The sequence below is a fragment of the Colossoma macropomum genome, unplaced genomic scaffold, assembly GCF_904425465.1.
Source record: "Colossoma macropomum unplaced genomic scaffold, Colossoma_macropomum, whole genome shotgun sequence".
Taxonomy (NCBI): domain Eukaryota; kingdom Metazoa; phylum Chordata; class Actinopteri; order Characiformes; family Serrasalmidae; genus Colossoma; species Colossoma macropomum.
This window is the reverse complement of record NW_023494795.1, coordinates 2964921-2986438: the sequence shown is the minus strand read 5'-3', so window position 1 is coordinate 2986438 and position 21518 is coordinate 2964921. Positions and strand designations below refer to the sequence as shown.

Below are 21518 nucleotides of genomic sequence, written 5' to 3'. Positions count from 1 at the left end.
CTACAAAGTGCACTGCATTAGTCGGGAAATTACGGCTTCTGCACCCAAATATCGCTCTAAATGTTTGATAGAGAGTCGTGCAGCTAAGCGCTTAACAGAAATGTCTTTCTTTTCGACCTACAAAGCACTATTTGGATGTAGAAGCCACCATTTCATGACCTACATAGTGCCCTACTTAGGGAGTACGGAGCCATTTGGGATTCAGCCTAAGTGTTAGCGCCGAGCCTGTAGCATGAAACGGTTTCTGGTAGTAAACAAACTCTGTCAAACTCTATAAATATGATGGCTTATATGGGAAACATAAAAGAGATAACCGAATGTTCTTGAAGCTGATTGGCTCGAATACTAATATGACCTATCGCGTGCCTTTATTTGCGTGGTTTTACTGGTCAAATGGATGGACGTCTGGTCGACAGCCACTGCCACATGTCAGCGGATGAGTTCGCTCAGGTAGCTGAGTGAGTGAAGACTTCACTGCCAGTTGAAGCCGAATGACAGAATGTCTGCGGATAACAGTGATCAGCTTTCAGTGCAGCAGATGCGGGTTTATATGAAACTACAGAAGGTTTTAACGTCTCTGCTGTTACTCAGTCTTACGGAGTCCCGCTGGTGACATCCTGTATAAATAAAAATAATGCGTGGCCACGACTTAGTAAGGCGTGGGAACGAGATCCTAATGCGTGGCCACGACTTAGTAAGCCGTGATCTCGTTCCCACGCCTTACTAAGTCGTGGCCACGCATTAGGACCTCGTTCCCATGCGTTAATAAGGCGTGGCCACGCATTATTTTTATTTATACAGGATGTCACCAGCGGGGCTCCGTACTTACAATTGTTAACACTACATAAAATCCTTTGCATGCAGAAAATGTCATTTATGCCCATATGTGCACATATATTGTGCTTTAATGTATCAGAGAACAATATTTTCACCTACTTTATAGCTTACAGTGTGCATGTTTTAGCGTTTAGTTTTGAATCTATTAAACTCATTTTCACAGCACTAGTAAGTATGTGGCGGAAACAAAGAACATGCATAAATAAAATATGATAAAATATGATATTATATGATATCAAACCATGAAGCTAGCATGTGTGAGTAATGTATGCCTTCTATGAGTAATGCTTTGTATCATATAAACATATAGTGTTCCAGATATAAGTTTGTATATGCTGATATATATATGGTTGAAATGTCTGAAATGTCCCATAATTGAAAATGGCCAATTTCAAATAAGTTGGCATATATATATATATATATATATATATGGGTTTAATTGTTTGTCATTTTTGGTTATATAAAATCTTTATATAACTAGTTTCTAATATCACTTGTTTCTAATAGTTTTACAAGCTTCTGAATTTCAGATATGTCATTTCGAATATACATGAAATTCTTTTTTCCAGATAATGTTGGACTTGTTCACAGTCCATCGCGTTTGTGTCTCTAAAAGCTACCAGTAACAGAAAACACAACACACAACAACATGACCACACATACGATGCCTAAAAAAAACATTACTTTAACATGACTTTACCATCATCACCATTACATCTAAAAACATCAGAGGACACTTATAGCTTCACTGATCAAATTTCACTTTGAAAATTCAGTGTAATTCCCTTTTAAAGCAGGGATGACCAGCCCGGCTCCTGGTTAATTAAGGCATCTGAATATTAGAGCCAGATGTGGATCTAATGGGTTGGAACGAGAATCAGGGTTGGGCCACATGATGAAAAATCATATTTATGCAGTGTTACACTAACTGTAATCATCAGCCAGGTGTTTGATGTTGGCACTGTGTCCTCAAGATTAGTGTAGCTAACAAATAATGGAAGCTTATACTCCAGCTATGCATCAAATATTTGTCCATTATAACATACTTGCCATAGATATCAGGAGATACATTAGCCAGATTGAGATTAATTTGAGATGCCGTTGTGTGGTGTTGGTGTGTTTGTTACTCAGTGGTCTGGTGGACCCACCGCATTATTGTTGTTCTAAATCAATACAGCCATAACAATTTATGTAAAAATACCAGATGTTTAAAATATCAAAAGTGTCCAGCGTAGAGTTCTCCTTTAGCTGCTGTAGCCAGTCAGCAGCCTGTCCATGTTGTCCACCCTCACACACACATATACAAACACATACACACACTAACAGCAGGCCATGTAGGAGGAGAACAGAGTGAAGGACACAGCACCTCCACACTTTTACTCCCCACCGGTTCAGCCCAACACCACATACATACATACATCATCTAAACTGCTTATCCTTCTGGGTCACGGTGGGGTGCTGGAGCCTATCCCAGCTGTCAATGGGCAGAAGGCAGGATACACCCTGGACAGGTCACCAGTCCATCGCAGGGCAGACAGACAGACAGACATACATATACAATCACACACACATTCACACCTAGGGGCAATTCAGCATGTCCAATCAGCCTGACTGCATGTCTTTGGACCGTGGGAGGAAACCGGAGTACCCGGAGGAAACCCACGCAGACACGGGGAGAACAGGCAAACTCCACACAGAAAGAACCGAATCGAACCCAGGCCCTTCTTGCTGTGAGGCGACAGCGCTACCCACTGCGCCACCGTGCCACCCCCCAACACCACATGTGTAATATAAATGTGTGGGGGGTGAACAGAGTGAAGGCACTGAAAATGGGTTATTTTAAATGTTCTTCACAAAAAGGGAGCAAAGGCCAAGAATCTAAGGTTGAAATAATAATAAATCCCATCATTTTTTCTTTTTGGTAAACATTTGAAAATGGGTCCCACAGACCTGAACACCACACAAGGGTTAATAAGTTGACACAAGGCGATTGTGTGTTGTGTAATGCGCTTTATTGTCTCGTTAGTTTGTTTTTAACAAATGACATGGACAAACTACATAAAATGAGGATGCTCAACAACTTAATCCTTCATTTTTATTTTGTTCCCCAGGACCTAAATGATGTTATTGAGAGAGCAAAACAGGTATGTTTTCATGACACAAATTAGTAGAGGTGGGCAACATAACAACATTTATTGTTATCGTGATACCCAGTGATCACAATATGCTTTTCTGAGTCTGATCTTTAATAATTTAAGAACTCTGAACAATTGCATTTTTAAGTTTTTTAAAAATAAATATGATTAGTTTAATTGGATTTAGCACAACTCAGAGTCTGAAACACTGAAAAAAATGTATATATTCATAGTTTTTGACTGTATTTTTGAAATGTGGCACAACTGATTCTTTTCTGTCTGTTATTAAACCTTAACAAAACAAAACATTGCTATGCTTGTTTAACTGAAACCCCCAAATGCTGCAACTCTCACTGATCAGGATCTAATGTCATTCTAAGGCTGGGGTTAAAGCTCTCATAGCAGTTACAGAAGGACCCAGTGAGTTTGAAAGAGTGATTCAGTTATCAAAGATGTAAGTATTTCACGGAGGTAATGCAATTTTTTATTTATTATTATTATTTATTTATCTATTTGTTTTTTAACAAATTCTTCCTCCATACGAGCTCAAATTAGAGGTGCACTATATGTTCAGTAGTTTCTGGGCACATGCTCATCTAGCATTTCTTCTGAAATCGAGGATATTAATAGAAAGTTTGTCCCTCTTTGCTGCTGTAACAGCCTCTACTCTTCTGAGAAAGCTTTACACTTGATGTTGGCACAGTACTGTGATGATTTGATTGCAATCAGCCACAGGAACATTAGTGAGGTCAGGTACTGATGTTGGATGGTCAGTTCTGGATCACTCCAGCCTTGTGTCTGGATACTTTTGGACATATAGTGTACTGACTGATTTCACATGTTCCTGGTTGGAAGGTCTTAAGTTTCATTGACACCACCTGTATGAACACATACAGCTGTTTTCATAACTGGTTTCTTTTGGATATCAGCCACCCGCGTCTCGTATTTCCATGTTTTGGAATTCACCCCCTTCAAGGTTCGGAGCAGGCCCTGCACAGCGTGAGGACTCAGGTTAGGGAAACTACTATTTTTATGGATGGACTGAATAACTGTGCTCTCTCTGATACCCCTCTGTTCTTTGTTTTCACAGGACTTGGAGCCGGCCCTTCCACTGTTCCAGACGTATAGAGATCATATAGTTGCTGTGGGTGAGGTACCGTATCATTTTTCTGAAATAATCTTAAACATGATCGGTTACTTTAAAATAATATTATTCAAACCATTTTCAGAGATTTAATGTTTTCTTTGAAAATGCTGAACCCAGAAGATGTTTTCAAAATAATTCTATGAGTTATGTGCACTTTTACACACCCAAGTGCTTTGAATGACTTTCTGGAGAACAAGAAAATGTGCTCAACAGTTGAATTAAAACACAATCCACCTACAGTGCATCTTCAAAAGCTGTTATAGTTCACAACAGCACTAAACAAGTACATACAGGTGAGTGACAAACTAAAGGAAAACCTGAATAGATGAGTGAAGAAACAAAATGTATGCAGATGCTTCCAGACAGGTCTAACGCAGGGGTCGCAACCCAAATGTTAAGAAGAGCCATTTTGTTGTTTCAGCGAAAATCAAACCACCTTATGAGCCACATTTTTTGTGCCCATTTTACCGTCTTGGCTGTAAACATGTCTCAGTATGTGGTAATATGCCAGTGTAGCCTAACAGATTTAGCCAATATAAACAAAAACGCAGACTTACTATGCTCTGCTTTAAGCTTCAGCTCAGCTACAGCTGCTTCTCTCGCATCTTCGGGAGACTTTTCCAAGTAGTGAGGATGAAAGGGGTGAAGTTAGCTCTCTTCATCCTTCACATAGGCAGGTAGTGTTGAGTGTCCAGGTGAGGTTGTCAGTGATGCACATCAAGGAGCTTTTGACTTTCTCCGCAAGTGAACCATCGATGTGCAGTGGAAAGTCATATTCTGCAGCCTTCACAGTCACTCGATCTTAACTTAGTTGAACACCTTTGGAAGATTTTAGACTGACTGTGTTAGACAGTCATCAGTTGAGGGAATATCTTTCGGAAGAGTGGTCTTCCATACCTCCAGTACAGTTCCAGAGACTTGTAAAATCAATGCCAAGGTGCATTGAGGCTGTCCTGGCAGCTTGTAGTGACCCAACACCTTACTAAGACACTTTGGCCCCTACAACTGAGCCCTTAGCCCTCTGTTTTGCGCATTCACGTCTAGGGGTAGGGTGTCCAACTCTTGTTGAGATAGAAGGGTAGTGGTAGGGGGAAGTGTTAGGACTACATGACCCTCCAAACAGAGGTTTTTCAGAGACACTCCAAACAGAGTGTTATGAGAAAAAAAGAAAAACCAGCGAGATGGACAAGAGATCAAAGAAACCCACAAATGTGAGAATTTTCTCTGTTAAAAAATTACAATAACCTCGTATTCTCTTAGTTTAATGTTGTTTCAGTGTATTATGGTCCTTTTCTTCATAACAAGCATAAAAAATCGCTATTAGCATGCTAATGTCTCGGTAGCTAGCTAGCTAACTTTCCCATTCCACCTTAAATAGTCCAGCAGTTCTGACACCTGAAGCGCCAGAATGTAACTGCTGCTCCATTTAAGGTGGAACGGGAAGGTTCGAACAAGAAGCTGGTGAATATCTGACTTCAGCTTCACATCACTGAAGAATTAGGGGTGGGTGATAATAAATAATTGCCCCCCTCTTTGAAGATCATATGATGCCCTAAATGTAACTAAAGCCCAGCAGTGAGGAGCTGAACTTTACCCTCCTCTGCTGTTTCTGCAGACTGGCAGGGTCGCCTACAGAGCAGCGCTGGTAGCTGTTAATGAAGTGATTTGTTTTTTTTTCTTTTATTTTAGGGTTGTCCCATTTTGTAGGGCAAGAAAGGGCAACACTACCCTTTGTAACTCAGTTCCAAGGGGTTAGGATGACACTTGAAAACAAGGGGTAGGGGTAAAAAGAAGAAATGGGATTGGCTTTTATGGCTCTAATGCTTTTTAGGCTTTTTAGAACAATCAGCAATGACAACTAAGACAGTTTTGTCAAACTAATAGAGGAAAGGGCAGCCAGTAGTGTGTATCAGTAGTGGTGTGTTCCTATGGCAGGTTTTCACTGTAAAATAGTTCTTCTCCAAGAAGACACATGGAAACTCTGGAAATGATTAACAAAGACTAATGTTACTTCTTCCCAGCAGACCACACCTCGTTTTAGGTACAGCTTTTCTATATGAACACTAACTATGAGGTAGTGCTTCGGTGTAGAACAGTGTAGATACATTAGCAGGTTTTAGATAGATAGATAGACAGACAGAAAGAAAGAAAAAAGCAAATAAACAAAGAACTTTATTGATCCTGAATGGAAATTGCAGTGTTTTAGTAGCAGGACATATAATTTCACATAAACTTACATACACTGTGCATAAAATAAAAAATAGAAATAAAAATAGACATAAATTAAAGTATAAGAGTAGAAATAAAGTATATCTATTTGCATATTTACATAGCATATGAGACAGATTTGTTGTATTTACATGAGAGCAGGCACTGAGTGGTATGAGGTAAACTAAAGCACAATGAGTATAAACATAACTAGGAGTTGCATGATCCTTTAAAGCCATCTGTGGTCTGCTGGAAAGTATTAGCACTAGCAGATGAGATGAAAGGCTCACATTGCTCACCGGTTTCTGTTTTCTCTGGACTTTCCAAACAGATTTAACCTTTGTGATTAAATAAAATGAATTCAAAAGTTCCATGTAGTCAGAGAGAGAGAAAGATCATGTTAGGTTATTGTCAGCGGTGGACAGTAAGGTAGTAAATCTAATTCGTTGCTGTACTTAAGTAGTTTTTCCTTTATCTGTACTGAAGTATTTCCATTTTGGGCGACTTTTTACTTTCACTCCACTACATTTCAAAGTCAAATATCTCACTTTTTACTCCACTACATTATGAGAAATCTGTCGTTCCTTTTGGTTTATGTGTGTATAAAAACGTAACATGTCAAAACGAAAGAAGTGTGAAGCAAAAACACCAATCAGGGCACAGCGGTCACTTTGTTTTGAGCTTGTTTTGACCTGTTGGTCATACCGACCCACTGGAAGCATATCCACACTATACTTAGGTCACTTCAGCAGGTAAAGCAGGGTGGGTTTAATGCAAACACTGACTGACAATCACACATCAAGGAATTAGTGAACAGATATAACATATGGCCCTGTGGGAAAATAGACCACAGTATAGAAATATGTACTCATATGCAGTTGTGACTGTCGTGTCTTTTTTCTGAATTTATACAAACACTATTTAATTTTATAGTAAATTAGTTTTGGCTAGTTTATGTTTATGAACAGAGACCTACAGATGCAGTTTAGTAAAGGAGACTCATTTGTGAATCTGAGTTTAAAGTTTTTATTAAACTTAAACTTGTAACTAAGTTACAAATAAATCTTAAACTGAAACTTTGCTTGTTTGTAAAAAGTGATTTCAGAGCCACTCAGTTCTACCTGATGGAAACTGTTTGCCTTCAGTGTTTTGTGCTTATGATAACTTTAATAGACATCAGCGTCACTAATTAATGACATTCTATTAAAAGACTGGTTTACCAAGAGAGACACTGGAGTATTTTCACCTAAAATGAGTTAATGAAGCGAGTCTTGTTATAAAAATGATAATAGGACATTAGAGTCATAATTAATCTTTTAGTACTTTCACTTTTGATACTTAAGTACATTTGAAGGTGAATACTTTAGTACTTTTACTCAAGTGGAGGTCTAAAGGGAGGAACTTCTACTTTTACTGGAGTAATATTTAACCTTGGGTATCTCTACTTTAACTCAAGTACATGATTTGTGTACTTCGTCCACCACAGGTTATTGGGAAGTGTTCGAGACTATTTCCACTAACTAGTGAAAGTGCATGGAGTGCACATAATAAAGAAACCTCAGAAGAGCTGTTGTGTCTTAAAACACCATGAAAGGGTCAGTCGCTGAGATGAAAACATGAATCTGAGAAGTCAACATGAAAATACGTAAAAATTAAATTCTTTTGATATGATTCACGTGCAGGTATGAATATCCAAACACACTTGTGCCCAAACAGGTTTACCATTCAGCTGCACAACTTTATGGGTGTAACAACACATCCTTTGTTCGTCATCCTACAGTGATGGCAAAGTAAACCCACAGCCAAAATATGTTTCAGTGGCCTTTGGCATAAACAGCATTGTTGGCGTAGTTACCCAACACAGGAATCCAATACAGACTAATAATGACTTCTCCTGAACCGTTAGTTGAACAGTTAAGTGAGTAGAACACACACAGATATGCATGAATAATCAACAGAAGAAATTATTGTTTTAAATTCATGGCATGGGATTAATATCTGTCTTAGAGACACATGAGGAAGACAAGTCACATAATTCTTATTAAGTGAAAAACTACTTTATTATAGAAAGATGTGATGACGTTACTTTGTACTGTGTTACCCCCAACATGGACCAACTCTAGTATAAAAAATCAACAAGATGCCTTTAGAGAGGTAAAATATTACTCCAGTAAAAGTAGAAGTTCCTCTCTTTAGACCTCCACTTGAGTAAAAGTACAAAAGTATTCACCTTCAAATGTACTTAAGTATCGAAAGTGAAAGTACTAAAAGATTAATTATGACTTTAATGTCCTATTATCATTTTTGTAACAAGACTCGCTTCATTAACTCATTTTAGGTGAAAATACTCCAGTGTCTCTCTTGGTAAACCAGTCTTTTAATAGAAGGTCATTAATTAGTGACGCTGATGTCTATTAAAGTTATCATAAGCACAAAACACTGAAGGCAAACAGTTTCCATCAGGTAGAACTGAGTGGCTCTGAAATCACTTTTTACAAACAAGCAAAGTTTCAGTTTAAGATTTATTTGCAGCTTAGTTACAAGTTTAAGTTTAATAAAAACTTTAAACTCAGATTCACAAATGAGTCTCCTTTACTAAACTGCATCTGTAGGTCTCTGTTCATAAACATAAACTAGACAAAACTAATTTACTATAAAATGAAAGTGTTTGTATAAATTCAGACGTCAGTCACAACTGCATATGAGTACATATTTCTATATTGTGGTCTATTTACACAAAGTTAGGTTAGTTCATCATTTATGTTGAATAGACTCTCCCAAAATTTTACGCTGCTGCACTGATGTTGAACCGTGTGCTGCACTGGGTCGGTATGACCAACAGGTCAAAACAAGCTCAAAACAAAGTGAGCGCTGTGCCCTGATTGGTGTTTTTGCTTTAGTTTTGACATGTTACGTTTTTATACACTCATAAACCAAAATGACCTAAAATGACTTGGAAAAATGTCTGGTTCCATTGACTTACATTAAAAGTAAAGCAGGTTTTTTGCTTCTCCTGTAGTTACCATTTTAGAGTTACGAGGTTTCCCTCCAACAACAGCGATATGCTCATTTACAAAATAACTCAATCAAGAAAGAAAAACAGCTTGGGTTTAATATTCACTTTCCAGATTGTAACTAAAATATGACAGATGAATTCATGTTGACAGCATTTATTCCACGTTGGCAACAGAACAAGTTGACTCTTTCACCTTTATTGCCTTCTAAGGACAGACACACTTTACTAGGTTAATATCCACCAGCAGCCAGCGGCGGTCTGCGCACTAATCAAAGGCAGCCGCCTAGGTTTTCAGTAATTTCAATGCAGTCATCCAAGCATGGTTGTAACGGACTGTTCCAGGTTGTTATGTAAGGACACAACAGCGTAAAGACGGACTGTTAGATTTTGCAGAGGAGGTTCTTCAGTGTGATTTTCTGTGAGTTGAGAGAGAAAATCAAACAAAACGCAAAAAGGAGGAGGAAAGCAGAAAGTTTGTCGTTACGCTCTCAAAAATAAAGGTACTGGGGTGGAACCCTCAAGGGTCCATCTCAGTACCTTTTAGCTACGTTCACATTACAAGCCTCACTTCTCAAATCCGATATTTTGCTCAAATCCGATCTCTCTGACAGGATGGTTCACACTCGTTTAGGTAAGTGATTCAAATCTGTCATTAATGTGATGAACCGGCGTCCTGAAATGTAAACTACCTCAGTTTCCCATATATAAACCCCGTTTATCACCTTTGGGTTATAATTGTGAGCCAGGCCTTCTCGTCCAACATCAGTGCCTGACCTCACAAATGCTCTTTTGAGTGAATGGACACAAATTCCCGCAGACACACTCCAAAATTTTGTGGAAAGCCTTACCAGAAGCTTATTATCAATGCACAACTGGGGCCAACTCCATGTGAACATCCATAGTTTTAATAGGATGTCCAACAATCTCGGTGTGATGGTCAGCTGTCCACATACTTTTGGCCATATAGTGTATTTCAAAAGCAGAAATTAAATCTCAAAGTAAACAAGTTGACCAGGAAAAAATGTAAATAGATAATTACAGTGTATTTATCATTTAATAAATGATTGAAATGTTGTATAAAACATCTAAACATATTTGGCGAGTAGTTTGTAATATTTAAATCCTCATTGTATGTTATTGTTGTATACAACAAAATATAGAAACAAAAATTGCTGCTATGCCAAGTGATTCCAAACCTTTGAACGTCAGTGATCCACCGTAAATAAAGAGCTGCTTACCACATCTTTGGATGGGAAAGTCCAAAGATACGGTGATAAGTGGATTATAATGCTTATTGATAAAACTCTCAAGATTAGTACGACTTTATTGAGGGTGGAAAGGCTGGGTTTATCTAACATCCTGGCATTTTAGCGTGTTTTATATTGTACACACTGTCTCTGTTTCCAGATTGGACTCGACTTTACTCCATGGTTTGCGCCCACTGTTCTGGAGCGTGATGAGCAGTTAATGGTCTTTAAAAAGCAGCTGGAAATATCCAAAGAGCTGGAGCTGCCCGTGTGAGTGCGCCTCAGTTTGTGTTCGGTGTTTCCACCATGCCTACTGATTTAAGCTAATATTAATGCCCCTGATGGCCCTAATGAGTTACATAGAATAGTATCTGTGAACATATGAGTATTAAAAGTGCATGTTAAACAGTTTCCACTGTGGCCCATTTTAAGCATTGCTTAGCGAAACCACTCACTGTGTAATAAAACTGCTCCGGCCTTATCTTATAAGGAATGTGCATTCCCGCTCCGCTGCCAAGGTCACCATAGCTACGATGAAAGAGCAAGGTAAGCACTGCGAGCCAAGACCTTTTTTGGTGTCTTTATTTGGACGTCTGCAAATCAGCCTTGTGGTTTTTCACCTTTAGGAATCAGACATGCACTATTACATAATTTTGCTGGGAAGCCATCCGTCGCTATGGAGGGGCTTCAGGCTGGATACTACTTCTCTTTTCCCCCTGCAGTCAGCAGGAACGATCAGGTTAGAAGTAGATCTGTATTTTTTGAATTTCTGCTGTTTCCATCCAAAAGCACCTTGCATGCACATGCTCTTATTGCCAGTTTATTAGAAACACCTATCTTGTATCTACACTCATTGGCCATTTTATCAGATACAGCTACCATATAGTTGTACCTTGCATTGATGAAGCATTGATGGATGGGGGAAAGGTCAGTTGACAGATATGTGCATAACAGATGAGCTCCAGTTTGTAAGTGTGTGCTTAAAACGAGCAGCTATGCCGTCCCTTCTATTTTGTGAACTCTGCAGCTTCATGGCATCAAATTGAGCACAAACATCTTATATAATCTCCATAGGAAAGCAATGGCAATGGTATATGCTGCTCTGGAGTAGCCAAACAGGAGCCTAATATTACCAAGCAGGTATTTTACATGTCGCTGTTGTCGGAAGAAAACCTTGTATCTCCAAAAAGATAACTTTACAGGAGAAGGAAAAAACCTACTTTACTTTTAATGTAAGTCAATGGAACCAGACTTTTTTCCCAAGTAACTTTGGGCTGTTTCTTTTAGTCCATGAAATTTACACACAGTGTAAAGAGCAACATGCATTTTCAAATTATATGAAAAACTGAAAAAAGACAAAAATGGAGATACAGGATTTCCTTCCGACAGCAGTGATATATACAGTACTGTCCAGAGTCAGTGACCACCCTTCATTTATTTAATTTCCAGCCCGAATGACCGTTAAGTACATATGATTTATTTTTCAGGAGATATTTCTGAGGAGATAAACAGAACTTAAAGAAAAAGGAGAAAATCAAGCTCTACTCTTGCATCAAAAAATCCACATTTATGTCCATCCTTCCACTGTTAGGTTTTCAAGCTCTTACTGAGAAAATAAAAAAGACATTTAATAGAAGAAAATTTGCAAATCAAACAAAGAAGCTGCTGGTATTCTCAGAACATTGTACTGGCCACCCCAGAGTCCAGACCTCGGCAACACTGAATGAGCTTGCGATTATTTGGATCCTGAAAAGAATGGAAGCTGTAATAAAAAAGGGTGGACACACTGAATACTAAAACAATTCTGTTAAATATGTTTTCCTGATGCTTAAAAATGAATATCTTGCATGTAAAGGCCGTTTTAATTGTAAATGAAATACAAAATACAGGAAAGGTGGTCTCTGGCTGTTGCAGTGTACTGTAGGGTATATGGTAGGTGTACCATAAAACGGCCAATGAGTGTAGATACAAGGTAGGTGTGCCCAATAAAAGGACTCACTGTTGGCCATATGCCACATCGTATGATTCACCCTAATGACGATCAAAGTCTGCTGCTTAAATTTGTAAATATTTGTCACAGGTATCCATTTCTGTGCCAAGTAGGCAAATTTAATCAAACGGCTGCCCTGTTTCTACAACCTTGACATTTCAGTGGGGTCAGCCTTTCAACTGCATTCTAAGCATTGCTGCAAAAACATGCTGAAGATGAACTGTGTGGGGGTGTGTGAGCGTCTGAGGTGCTATGCTGATTTACACTGATCAGGCATAACATTATGAGCACCTCCTTCTACGCTCATTGTCCATTTTATCAGCTCCACTTACTATATAGGTGCACTTTGTAGTTCTACAGTTACAGACTGTAGTCCATCTGTTTCTCTGCATACTTTGTTAGCCCACTTTTACTCTGTTCTTCAGTGGTCAGGACCCCCATGGACCCTCACAGAGCAGGTACTATTTGGGTGGTGGATCATTCTCAGCACTGCAGTAACACTGACATGGTGGTGGTGTGTTAGTGTGTGTTGTGCTGGTCTGAGTGGATCAGACACAGCAGCGCTGCTGGAGTTTTTAAACACCTCAGTGTCACTGCTGGACTGAGAATAGTCCACCAACCAAAAATATCCAGCCAACAGCGTCCCGTGGGCAGCGTCCTGTGACCACTGATGAAGGACTAGAGGATGACCAACACAAACTGTGCAGCAGCAGATGAGCTATCGTCACTGACTTTACATCTACAAGGTGGACTGACAAGGTAGGAGTGTCTAATAGAGTGGACAGTGAGTGGACACAGTGTTTAAAAACTCCAGCAGCACTGCTGTGTCTGATCCACTCGCACCAGTACAACACACACTAACACACCACCAACATGTCAGTGTTACTGCAGTGCTGAGAATGATCCACCACTCAAATAGTACCTGCTCTGTGAGGGTCCATGGGGGTCCTGACCACTGAAGAACAGAGTAAAAGTGGGCTAACAAAGTATGCAGAGAAACAGATGGACTACAGTCTGTAACTGTAGAACTACAAAGTGCACCTATATAGTAAGTGGAGCTGATAAAATGGACAATGAGCGTAGAAACAAGGAGGTGGTCATCATGTTATACCTGATCGGTGTATGTCTGCGGCTGTGCTGATGATCAGTCTTAGTCACATATGTAAACTTCCTGAACTAACACACTGTAAACTGTTGGAATAAATACTTCTGTGTGACCTAATGGTGAGTCATATTCTGTGTTCTTCCATTGCAGAGAACCAAACTCATCAAACAGATTCCTCTGGAACGCATTTGTTTAGAGACAGACTCACCAGCCCTGGGGCCCGAAAAACACGTAAGTCATGAATATCGTAAGTCACAAGTTTCATGAATATACTATCCGTGGATGTTCCACCAATGAGATCCCCGCAGTTTACAGCTGGTGTCTTCTCTTCACTCCTCTAGGTGAGGAATGAGCCTAAAAATATCACCATCTCTTGCGAATACATTGCAAAAGTAAAGGGAATATCTGCAGAGATTGTTGCTGAGGTCACCACACAAAATGCTCTGTGCTTATTTCCCAAGTTGAAGTTGTAGTAATTTAGTGTTATTGAAGTACAGGGTGATTCAAAAAGATTAATCTGATTTCTAAGCACCATGTTTTTACAACCGTGAGGCGTCTAGGAACCAATCACAATCCAATTGAAAGAGGGGGTCATAGAGTTTCTGACTGTCAGTGGAAGATGGCCCCCTTCAGTCTGAGAGGAGATGAGACCCCTGAGCAGAAAGCGTTCTGCGTTCTCCACTTCAATAAGAGTGAATCCGTCATAACTGTGCAGTGTGATTTTCGTGGGCAGTGAAGCTCCAACAGCTCAGAGCGTTCGTCGTTGGTTCCACAACACTGGATGATCTCCGAAATCGCACTGAAAGAGCCGTGAGTGCAGCGACACCCGACACGCTCAATCCAGTATGGGATGAATCTGACTATGGTGTTGATGTTGTCTGTACAGCTGGAGGAGGTTCATACTGAGACCTTGTACAATTACATAATAAACTTTATGCTCATTTAAACCATTTACAGTTTTCTGCATTGTTCTGTAACAATTTACAGGTGAAATAAATCATTTTGAAAATCTGATGAATCTTTTTGAATCACCTTGTATTTTTTATTTTTTTATTTCTTTATTTTTTTTTTTTTTGTTGCTTTTTGGCTCAGAACAAACTTCAGTAAACTGGGAGCATACGATTTTTAATAGTGCTTCCCATGACACACAAGCATTTAAGATAAAAATGAAAGCAAGAAAATTGAAATAACGTATTTTTACACATTTTTAATGATGATTGTCTGCATTGCAGCTGTCTACCATGCTTTCTGGAGCTTGATGTGCAGTTGTTCACACCAGATGAGCTTTATCTGTAAGAAAAGTAAGAAATAAAGGAGTGTTACAGGGATCTACCGTAGCGTTCAGTGTTTAAAGATTTCACAACAGGCTAGTCTTATCAAGAACAACTTGAATGAAACTTTATGATACTTGAAAGATCTGATAAATTAACACTGACACATGTCCCAGACTGAGATTAACCTTTGGCCCACATTAAAAAAGGCTTTCTGAAGGGTGAATCCTTATTTAGGTTACAATTCACTAGACTAGGCTTAATCCATGTCAGGGAAACTGGCTCATAGAATTGCATAATATAATTGATCTGAAGAATTGTAGTGTTATTTGACAGCTATTCACCCCACCAGCACAAACTAAAAATGGACTAGGTAGGCCTGTTTTCAAGGACAGAAACAGGAGCTTTCTTATCTGTGCTGAGCGGCAGTCATGAAACAAAACCTGCATTAAGGGTCTGCATAATTACTTTTGGTAACACTTTCTATGAATGTCATGTTTGTAAGCATCTATGAACACATTTATAACGTGTTATAATGCATTCACAAGGTACTATAAACATGGTTATAAATATTTGTAAAAATTAATTACACTGAACTACATTTTTGGCCATGTTTATTATACATTATGCATTGTTACTATAATGCATTATAATTAGTGTTAATAACATGTTATACTGTCAGTGCCAAAAGTAAAGTAAAGACATACAATGTTTTTTTATGCCCTTCATTCTGTAACACTACACTACAGTACAGTAATGCTAATTTCTGCTAGCATTCTATTGGATATGCAGTAATGAGTTAGCGCCAAGCTAACGGTGGTGTACATTACCTTTCCCACATTGGGTAAAACACTGATGGCAGCTCTAGTTTAAACTCTGACATTTGAAGCCTGTAATGTGCTTTACTGTGAATGTTTTAGTGTTTCAGTAAATCCTTCAGTAAATACTTCAACTTGAAGCCTCACTCTGAACACTGGAGGAGGCTTTAGTACAGTACGCTTCACTTTACTTAGAGCGGACAAATACGACTTATGAGCTCTTATAATTTGTTATGAACAGTACTTGTAATGTATTATGTTAACAATACATAATGCATAATAAACATGGCTATAACGTGTAATGCATTTTTATAAATATTTATAGCCATGTTTATGATGCCTTATGAATGCATTCTAATTTGTGTTTATAGATGCTTACAAACATGATATTCATAGAAAGTGTTAACGAACTTTCTTTGTTGTTTCAGCAATCTTAAATTGCATTTTGTTGAGACGTGGCGAACCCCGAGCTTTAAAGGGGAGTCTTACTGATTTTTCACAATTTCTGTATAATTCAACAGTTGAGATGTAAACGACATCATTCAGAGTAGTTTGATGTGAAATGATTCATTGTAGACTAACTTGGTGGCTAAGATTTCTTTACAGCGGTGCTGATAGGAACCAGGGGTCGTGATGTCTACAATGCAAATCGGTGTTGTTGGAAGAAAACCTCATATCTCCAAAATGATAACTTTACAGGAGAAGGAAAAAACCTGCTTTACTTTTAATGTAAGTCATTTTGGTCCATTTCTTTTGGTCCATTCATCATGAAATTTACACACGATGTAAAGGGAAACAGACATGTTCAATTTATGTGAAAAACTGAAGAATAAAAAAAGGACATACAAGGTTTTCTTCCAACAGCAGTGAAATACAGGCATTTTATATTACTATCCAAAACCAACGAGTGAACATCCCTCCCATGTAGTTTTCCACCAGGATCGTGTTTTTTTAAAAATGCTTTAGGCCGAAACCCTGATACCGAGCATGTATCGGTCCGCTGGCTTGATAAGGTCGGCACCCCACTGACTGTTTGCCACTGCTGGTCCCCCCTCGGACCACCCAGATTACTGTCCTGCAAACAAGCTCTAACTAGTTTTTAATCTTCTCAAACAGATTTTAAATGCACAGAGACTTTTATTTTGGAAAATAAACTTAGAAAAACATTACAAACAACTGAGAGAAAAATAATAACTAGGCCTGATATAAAATGATTTTGTAGAAAATGTTGTTGCTGATGCTGAGCTGGATTAAAATTATTGACTAAACTAATTTATAAAGTATAATTAAAAGGAAGGAAGGAGAAATAAGTAAACTGGACTGTTAATGGAAACTGAGTGATTATAAGTGGAATTTTGTCTATGACTCTGTGTAAACACCACTGGGCCGCCCGGAAAACGCTGTGCAAAACGCCAATGGACCGCCAACTTTGCCATCAGTGGGCCAGCGGTGGTCCCCTATCCTCTTGCTATCAGGGAACCTTATCACTAAAGTTAAATCAGTATCTCAGGCAGTGTATTTGTACGGAGCCCCGGAGGGGACGGAGGTAAAAAAAATATTAATCAATTCGAGCGAATGTTTTGCAGTTCTTATGCACGTTTTCTTTTATTCGTGGTCACGATTTCTTAAATAGCTCCCTCTTTTTTTTTAAACGTGCGCACGTTTTCTTTACTTCGTGGGTACGTTTTTGTTTATTCGTGATCACGACAAGCTGCGGTGTTAGATACCATCACACAATTACAGGAAGAAATGATCAGCGTCAACGTTTCAACAAACTCAAATTAAACACACACAGACACATTCATGGGCGATGAGGTCAAATGGCGAGAGAGTTTAACAGATCTATGGATCAGATGTAGATATATTAATGTGAGGATGTTGAAACGCTGATCATGTCGTCCTGTAATTGTGTGATGGTCCCTAACACCGCAGCTTGACTGGGAGCAGAAATACTGCGGGCCCTTCGCTGTGAAGAGGAGCTGCAGTTTCCTCATAACCCCCCAAATCAAAATCAGACCTGATGAGCATCTCTGTCCATTATCTCATCAATCTAACACGTCAAAACCCGTCAGACGGTCTCAGGGAGCTGTTATCAAAGTACAAACAACGAGCGTTCAGTTAAAAATAAAACATGACCACGGTTAAAAGAAAACGAGAGAACGAATTAGAAAATCGTGATCACGAATAAGAGAAAACGTGCGTACGAACTATAAAACGTTCACTCGAATTTATTTATTTATTTTTTTTTTACCTCCGTCCCGTATATTTGTGACAATTTCTTGTAATAACTTTCTGTAAGTTAGCTTTCAGGGACACTAAGTGCTTCAGACGTCTGGTTCCTATCAGCACCACTGCAGTGAACAGTTGGGTACGTTTCACATCAAACCACTCCGAATGACTTTGTTAACATGTTAACGACTTAATTATGAGGAAACGTGGGGTAAATCGGTGGAATCCGCCTTTAATCTGGAGCTGCGGCCTTTAAAAAGTAAATATCTGCGAGGTTTAGCCACAAAGCTAACGCATCCTTACAGCTCTCCTCAAAATGTCTTCTCTCGCGATATCTCGCGGGACTTCCCATCCAAGCGGAGCGCTCCTCGGGTTTCGCCGTCTGCGTGGCGCTGAAGTCGCAGGTGTTTCTCAGGTGATGGTCGAAGTGTCGCCTCTGAGCTCGCAGCCAGATCCCGCTGTCCGCTTCCACGCAGCACCACGTCTCTCTCCGCATGTTCAGCTCAAACAGCTCCTCCGCTTTCGACTTCGACATTTCGAGCCGTTGCTACGAGCTACCACAGTTAGCAGCGCGGCTAGCTGCCCGATTAAGCTCCATGGCAACCGGAGGTTCAGCGTCCCTAGTAACAGTGTGACAAATAGTGAACTGGTTCAGTCTGGCTTGTGCGCGTGTGAATAGCAGAACACGTGTTAGTTTACAGTGGTGCACAAACCGTGTACTTGAGTTAAAGTAGAGAAGTAAAATATTACTCCAGTAAAAGTAGAAGTTCCTCCCTTTAGACCTGCACTTGAGTAAAAGTACGAAAGTATTTGCCTTCAAATGTACTTAAGTATAAAAAGTGAAAGTATTAAAAGATTAATTATGGCTCTGATGTCCTATTATCATTTTTATAACAAAACTCGCTTCATTAACTCATTTTAGGTGAAAATACTCCAGTGTCTCTCTTGGTAAACCAGTCTTTTAATAGAATGTCATTAATTAGTGATGCTGATGTCTATTAAAATTATCATAAGCACAAAACACTGAAGGCAAACAGTTTCCATCAGGTAGAACTGAGTGGCTCTGAAATCACTTTTAAGTTTCAGTTTAAGATTTATTTGCAACTTAGTTACAAGTTTATGCCCTGCGATGGACTGGCGACCTGTCCAGGGTGTATTCTGCCTTCCACCCAATGACAGCTGGGATAGGCTCCAGCACCCCACCGCGACCCAGAAGGATAAGCGGTTTAGATGATGGATGGATGGATAGTTACAAGTTTGAAGTTTAATAAAAACTTGCTATAAACACACTTTAAACTTGCTTTTAAGCACACAGCCTGTTCACCATCCTGACATCAGGCAGGAGGTTTCGCAGCATTCAGGCTAGAACAACCCGGTTAATGAACAGTTTCTAACCACAGGCTGTCAGGCTTCTGAACAAGCTGTGAAGCTGTGGGTCCTTCACCAACTACCATCTCACTCAGTCACTCTGTCAGCATTATTATTATTATATCATATCTCTGCTATGGACAGTAACACTTTAACATTAAGTCACTTTAAATAACAATAACACTAAGTCACTTGAGTCACTTTAAAATGCATATTGTCTCTATATTTTGTGTATATTTAATATATTTCAGTTTGTTTTTCTTATATTTTTATTTTTACTTATTTTACTTTCTGTAGAGTGATTAGCTGAGTGTCACCACAAGCATTTCAATGCATGAATGTCCTGACTTGTTGTGCAAATGACAAATAAACTTGAAACTTGAGGTTCACAGATGAGTTTTCCTTTACTAAACTGCATCTGTAGGTCTCTGTTCTTAAACATAAACTAGCAAAAAACAAATTTACTATAAAATGAAATAGTGTTTGTATAAATTCAAAAAAGTTAGGTTAGTTCCATCATTCATGTAGGAGTAAATTAATACTTTTTACGCTGCTGCACTGATGTTGAACCGTATGCTTGCACTGGGTCGGTATGACCAACAGGTCAAAACAAGCTCAAAACAAAGTGCGCGCTGTGCCCTGATTGGTGTTCTTGCTTAGCGCTTCTTTGGTTTTGACATTAGGGTTTTTAAACACACATAAACCAAAAGGAACGACAGATTTCTCATAATGTAGTGGAGTAAAAAGTGAGATATTTGACTTTGAAATGTAGTGGAGTGAAAGTAAAAAGTTGCCCAAAATGGAAAAACTTCAGTAAAGTACAGATACAGGAAAAAACTACTTAAGTACAGTAACGGATTACGTTTACTTTATTACTGTCCACCACTGTTAGTATATGATGCGAAAACAGAGCAATTTCAGGACCTCACGGTTATTATGTTATGATTCAGGTGCAGCAGCCAGTGCAAACAGCGAATAGGCCTCTATGTGGCTCTACTGGGTTAAACTAAGATTATGGATTAGTGGCAAGGAATTGCCATATGGCCATGCACACAGCTAACCTGGAGTCCATTCATCTGTCTTAGGCAGCCTTCTGCTTGTAAAGCTTGATTAATAGGCAATCAGCCCATGACCGAAAAAAAAAAAAAAAATCATTAGTACTGTAAAGGGGAACCGATTTTTTTCAAAATTTCATTTTCTACTGACATTGATCCGATACTGATACCTTATATCAGATCAGTGCCGTCTGATAAGCATTTAACCCTTTGAACCATTGACTTATTATTCTATTTTAAATCTTAAGACTTAACCACTACAGACTGGAGAGAGTAGCCGAAACCCAAACTCAGGTACTTCAGTAAAACAGCGACTAAAAGTAAACATACTTCTCCAAAAAAAACAACTTAAGAATTACAAAAGTACCAGGTCTAACAAATACTTAAATATGGAGTAACTTACAGAACTGCAGTGCAGTGTTTAATAAGCTATATTCTACTATTTCTGGGATCCGTTTGGTCTAAAAAATAGTAATAAATCTCCAATGCAGCACAGATGCAGTCACCAACAAAACATATAGAAATTAAACAGAAAAAGGGAATGAGCAACTAAATATGAATGACAAAAATTGAACTAAAAAGTAGATTCATTTCTTCACAAATGTACAAAAATCATTTCAAAATACTCATCAAAATTTAATTTAGTAACCTTAAAGGGAAAATCCACCGATTTTTCAAAAGTTCTTTGTAATTAAATTGTTAACATGTAAACAAAGTCATTCAGAGTGGTTTGGTCTGAAATGCTACGTTCTAGAGGCCTTACTGAGTCAGAACTGTTCACAGTGGTGGTGATAGGAACCAGACGTCCACCTCTAAAAGCTCCCTCACATAAAGTTATTACATGAAATGGTTAAGAATACTCAGTCTGATCTCTGAGCCTTTTTTTTCGACAGTTTTATGATAATGTTTTGATCTAAAATATTTTCTAAATAATTTATTTTAATGTATTTCAAGGTGGAGGGATACATGAAGGGTGTTTTAAGGCAAAATTAGTTCCTAAAGAAAACTTAATTTTTTTTAGATTTACCTCTATTTTAGGTTCAGGTTCACTGGTGGTTTTGGATAGTGAATAAAAATGTCTATATTTGTGTT

At 38.7% G+C, this 21518-nt stretch overlaps 2 protein-coding genes across 2 annotated transcripts; one reads left to right on the top strand and one right to left on the bottom strand.

Moving 5' to 3' along the window:
- The first annotated feature begins 294 nt into the window (after positions 1 to 294).
- On the top strand, positions 295 to 14298 carry tatdn3 (TatD DNase domain containing 3). The gene is made up of 10 exons (XM_036581206.1): positions 295 to 450; positions 2949 to 2981; positions 3353 to 3426; positions 3902 to 3983; positions 4063 to 4125; positions 10751 to 10860; positions 11081 to 11136; positions 11217 to 11329; positions 13836 to 13916; positions 14027 to 14298. Exons 1-10 carry the CDS (start codon positions 394 to 396, stop codon positions 14156 to 14158), a joined length of 801 nt encoding a protein of 266 aa, XP_036437099.1. The 5' UTR covers positions 295 to 393; the 3' UTR covers positions 14159 to 14298.
- Positions 14299 to 14734: 436 nt separating this feature from the next.
- On the bottom strand, positions 14735 to 18676 carry LOC118815224 (spermatogenesis-associated protein 45-like). The gene is made up of 2 exons (XM_036581203.1): positions 18307 to 18676; positions 14735 to 14975 (listed from the first exon to the last, which is right to left on the bottom strand). The coding sequence occupies exons 1-2, from the start codon at positions 18536 to 18538 to the stop codon at positions 14956 to 14958; spliced, it is 252 nt and encodes an 83-aa protein (XP_036437096.1). The 5' UTR covers positions 18539 to 18676; the 3' UTR covers positions 14735 to 14955.
- Between the last annotated feature and the right edge of the window lie 2842 nt (positions 18677 to 21518).

Coding starts and splice junctions, on each gene's coding strand:
- tatdn3 (XM_036581206.1), top strand. CDS start 394: ATGGATGGACGTCTGGTCGACAGCCACTGCCACATGTCAGCGGATGAG. Junction 451..2,948: donor CAGCGGATGAGTTCGCTCAG/GTAGCTGAGTGA, acceptor TTTGTTCCCCAG/GACCTAAATGATGTTATTGA. Junction 2,982..3,352: donor TTATTGAGAGAGCAAAACAG/GTATGTTTTCAT, acceptor TGTCATTCTAAG/GCTGGGGTTAAAGCTCTCAT.
- LOC118815224 (XM_036581203.1), bottom strand. CDS start 18,538: ATGTCGAAGTCGAAAGCGGAGGAGCTGTTTGAGCTGAACATGCGGAGA. Junction 14,976..18,306: donor AAGACATTTTGAGGAGAGCT/GTAAGGATGCGT, acceptor CTTTTCTTACAG/ATAAAGCTCATCTGGTGTGA.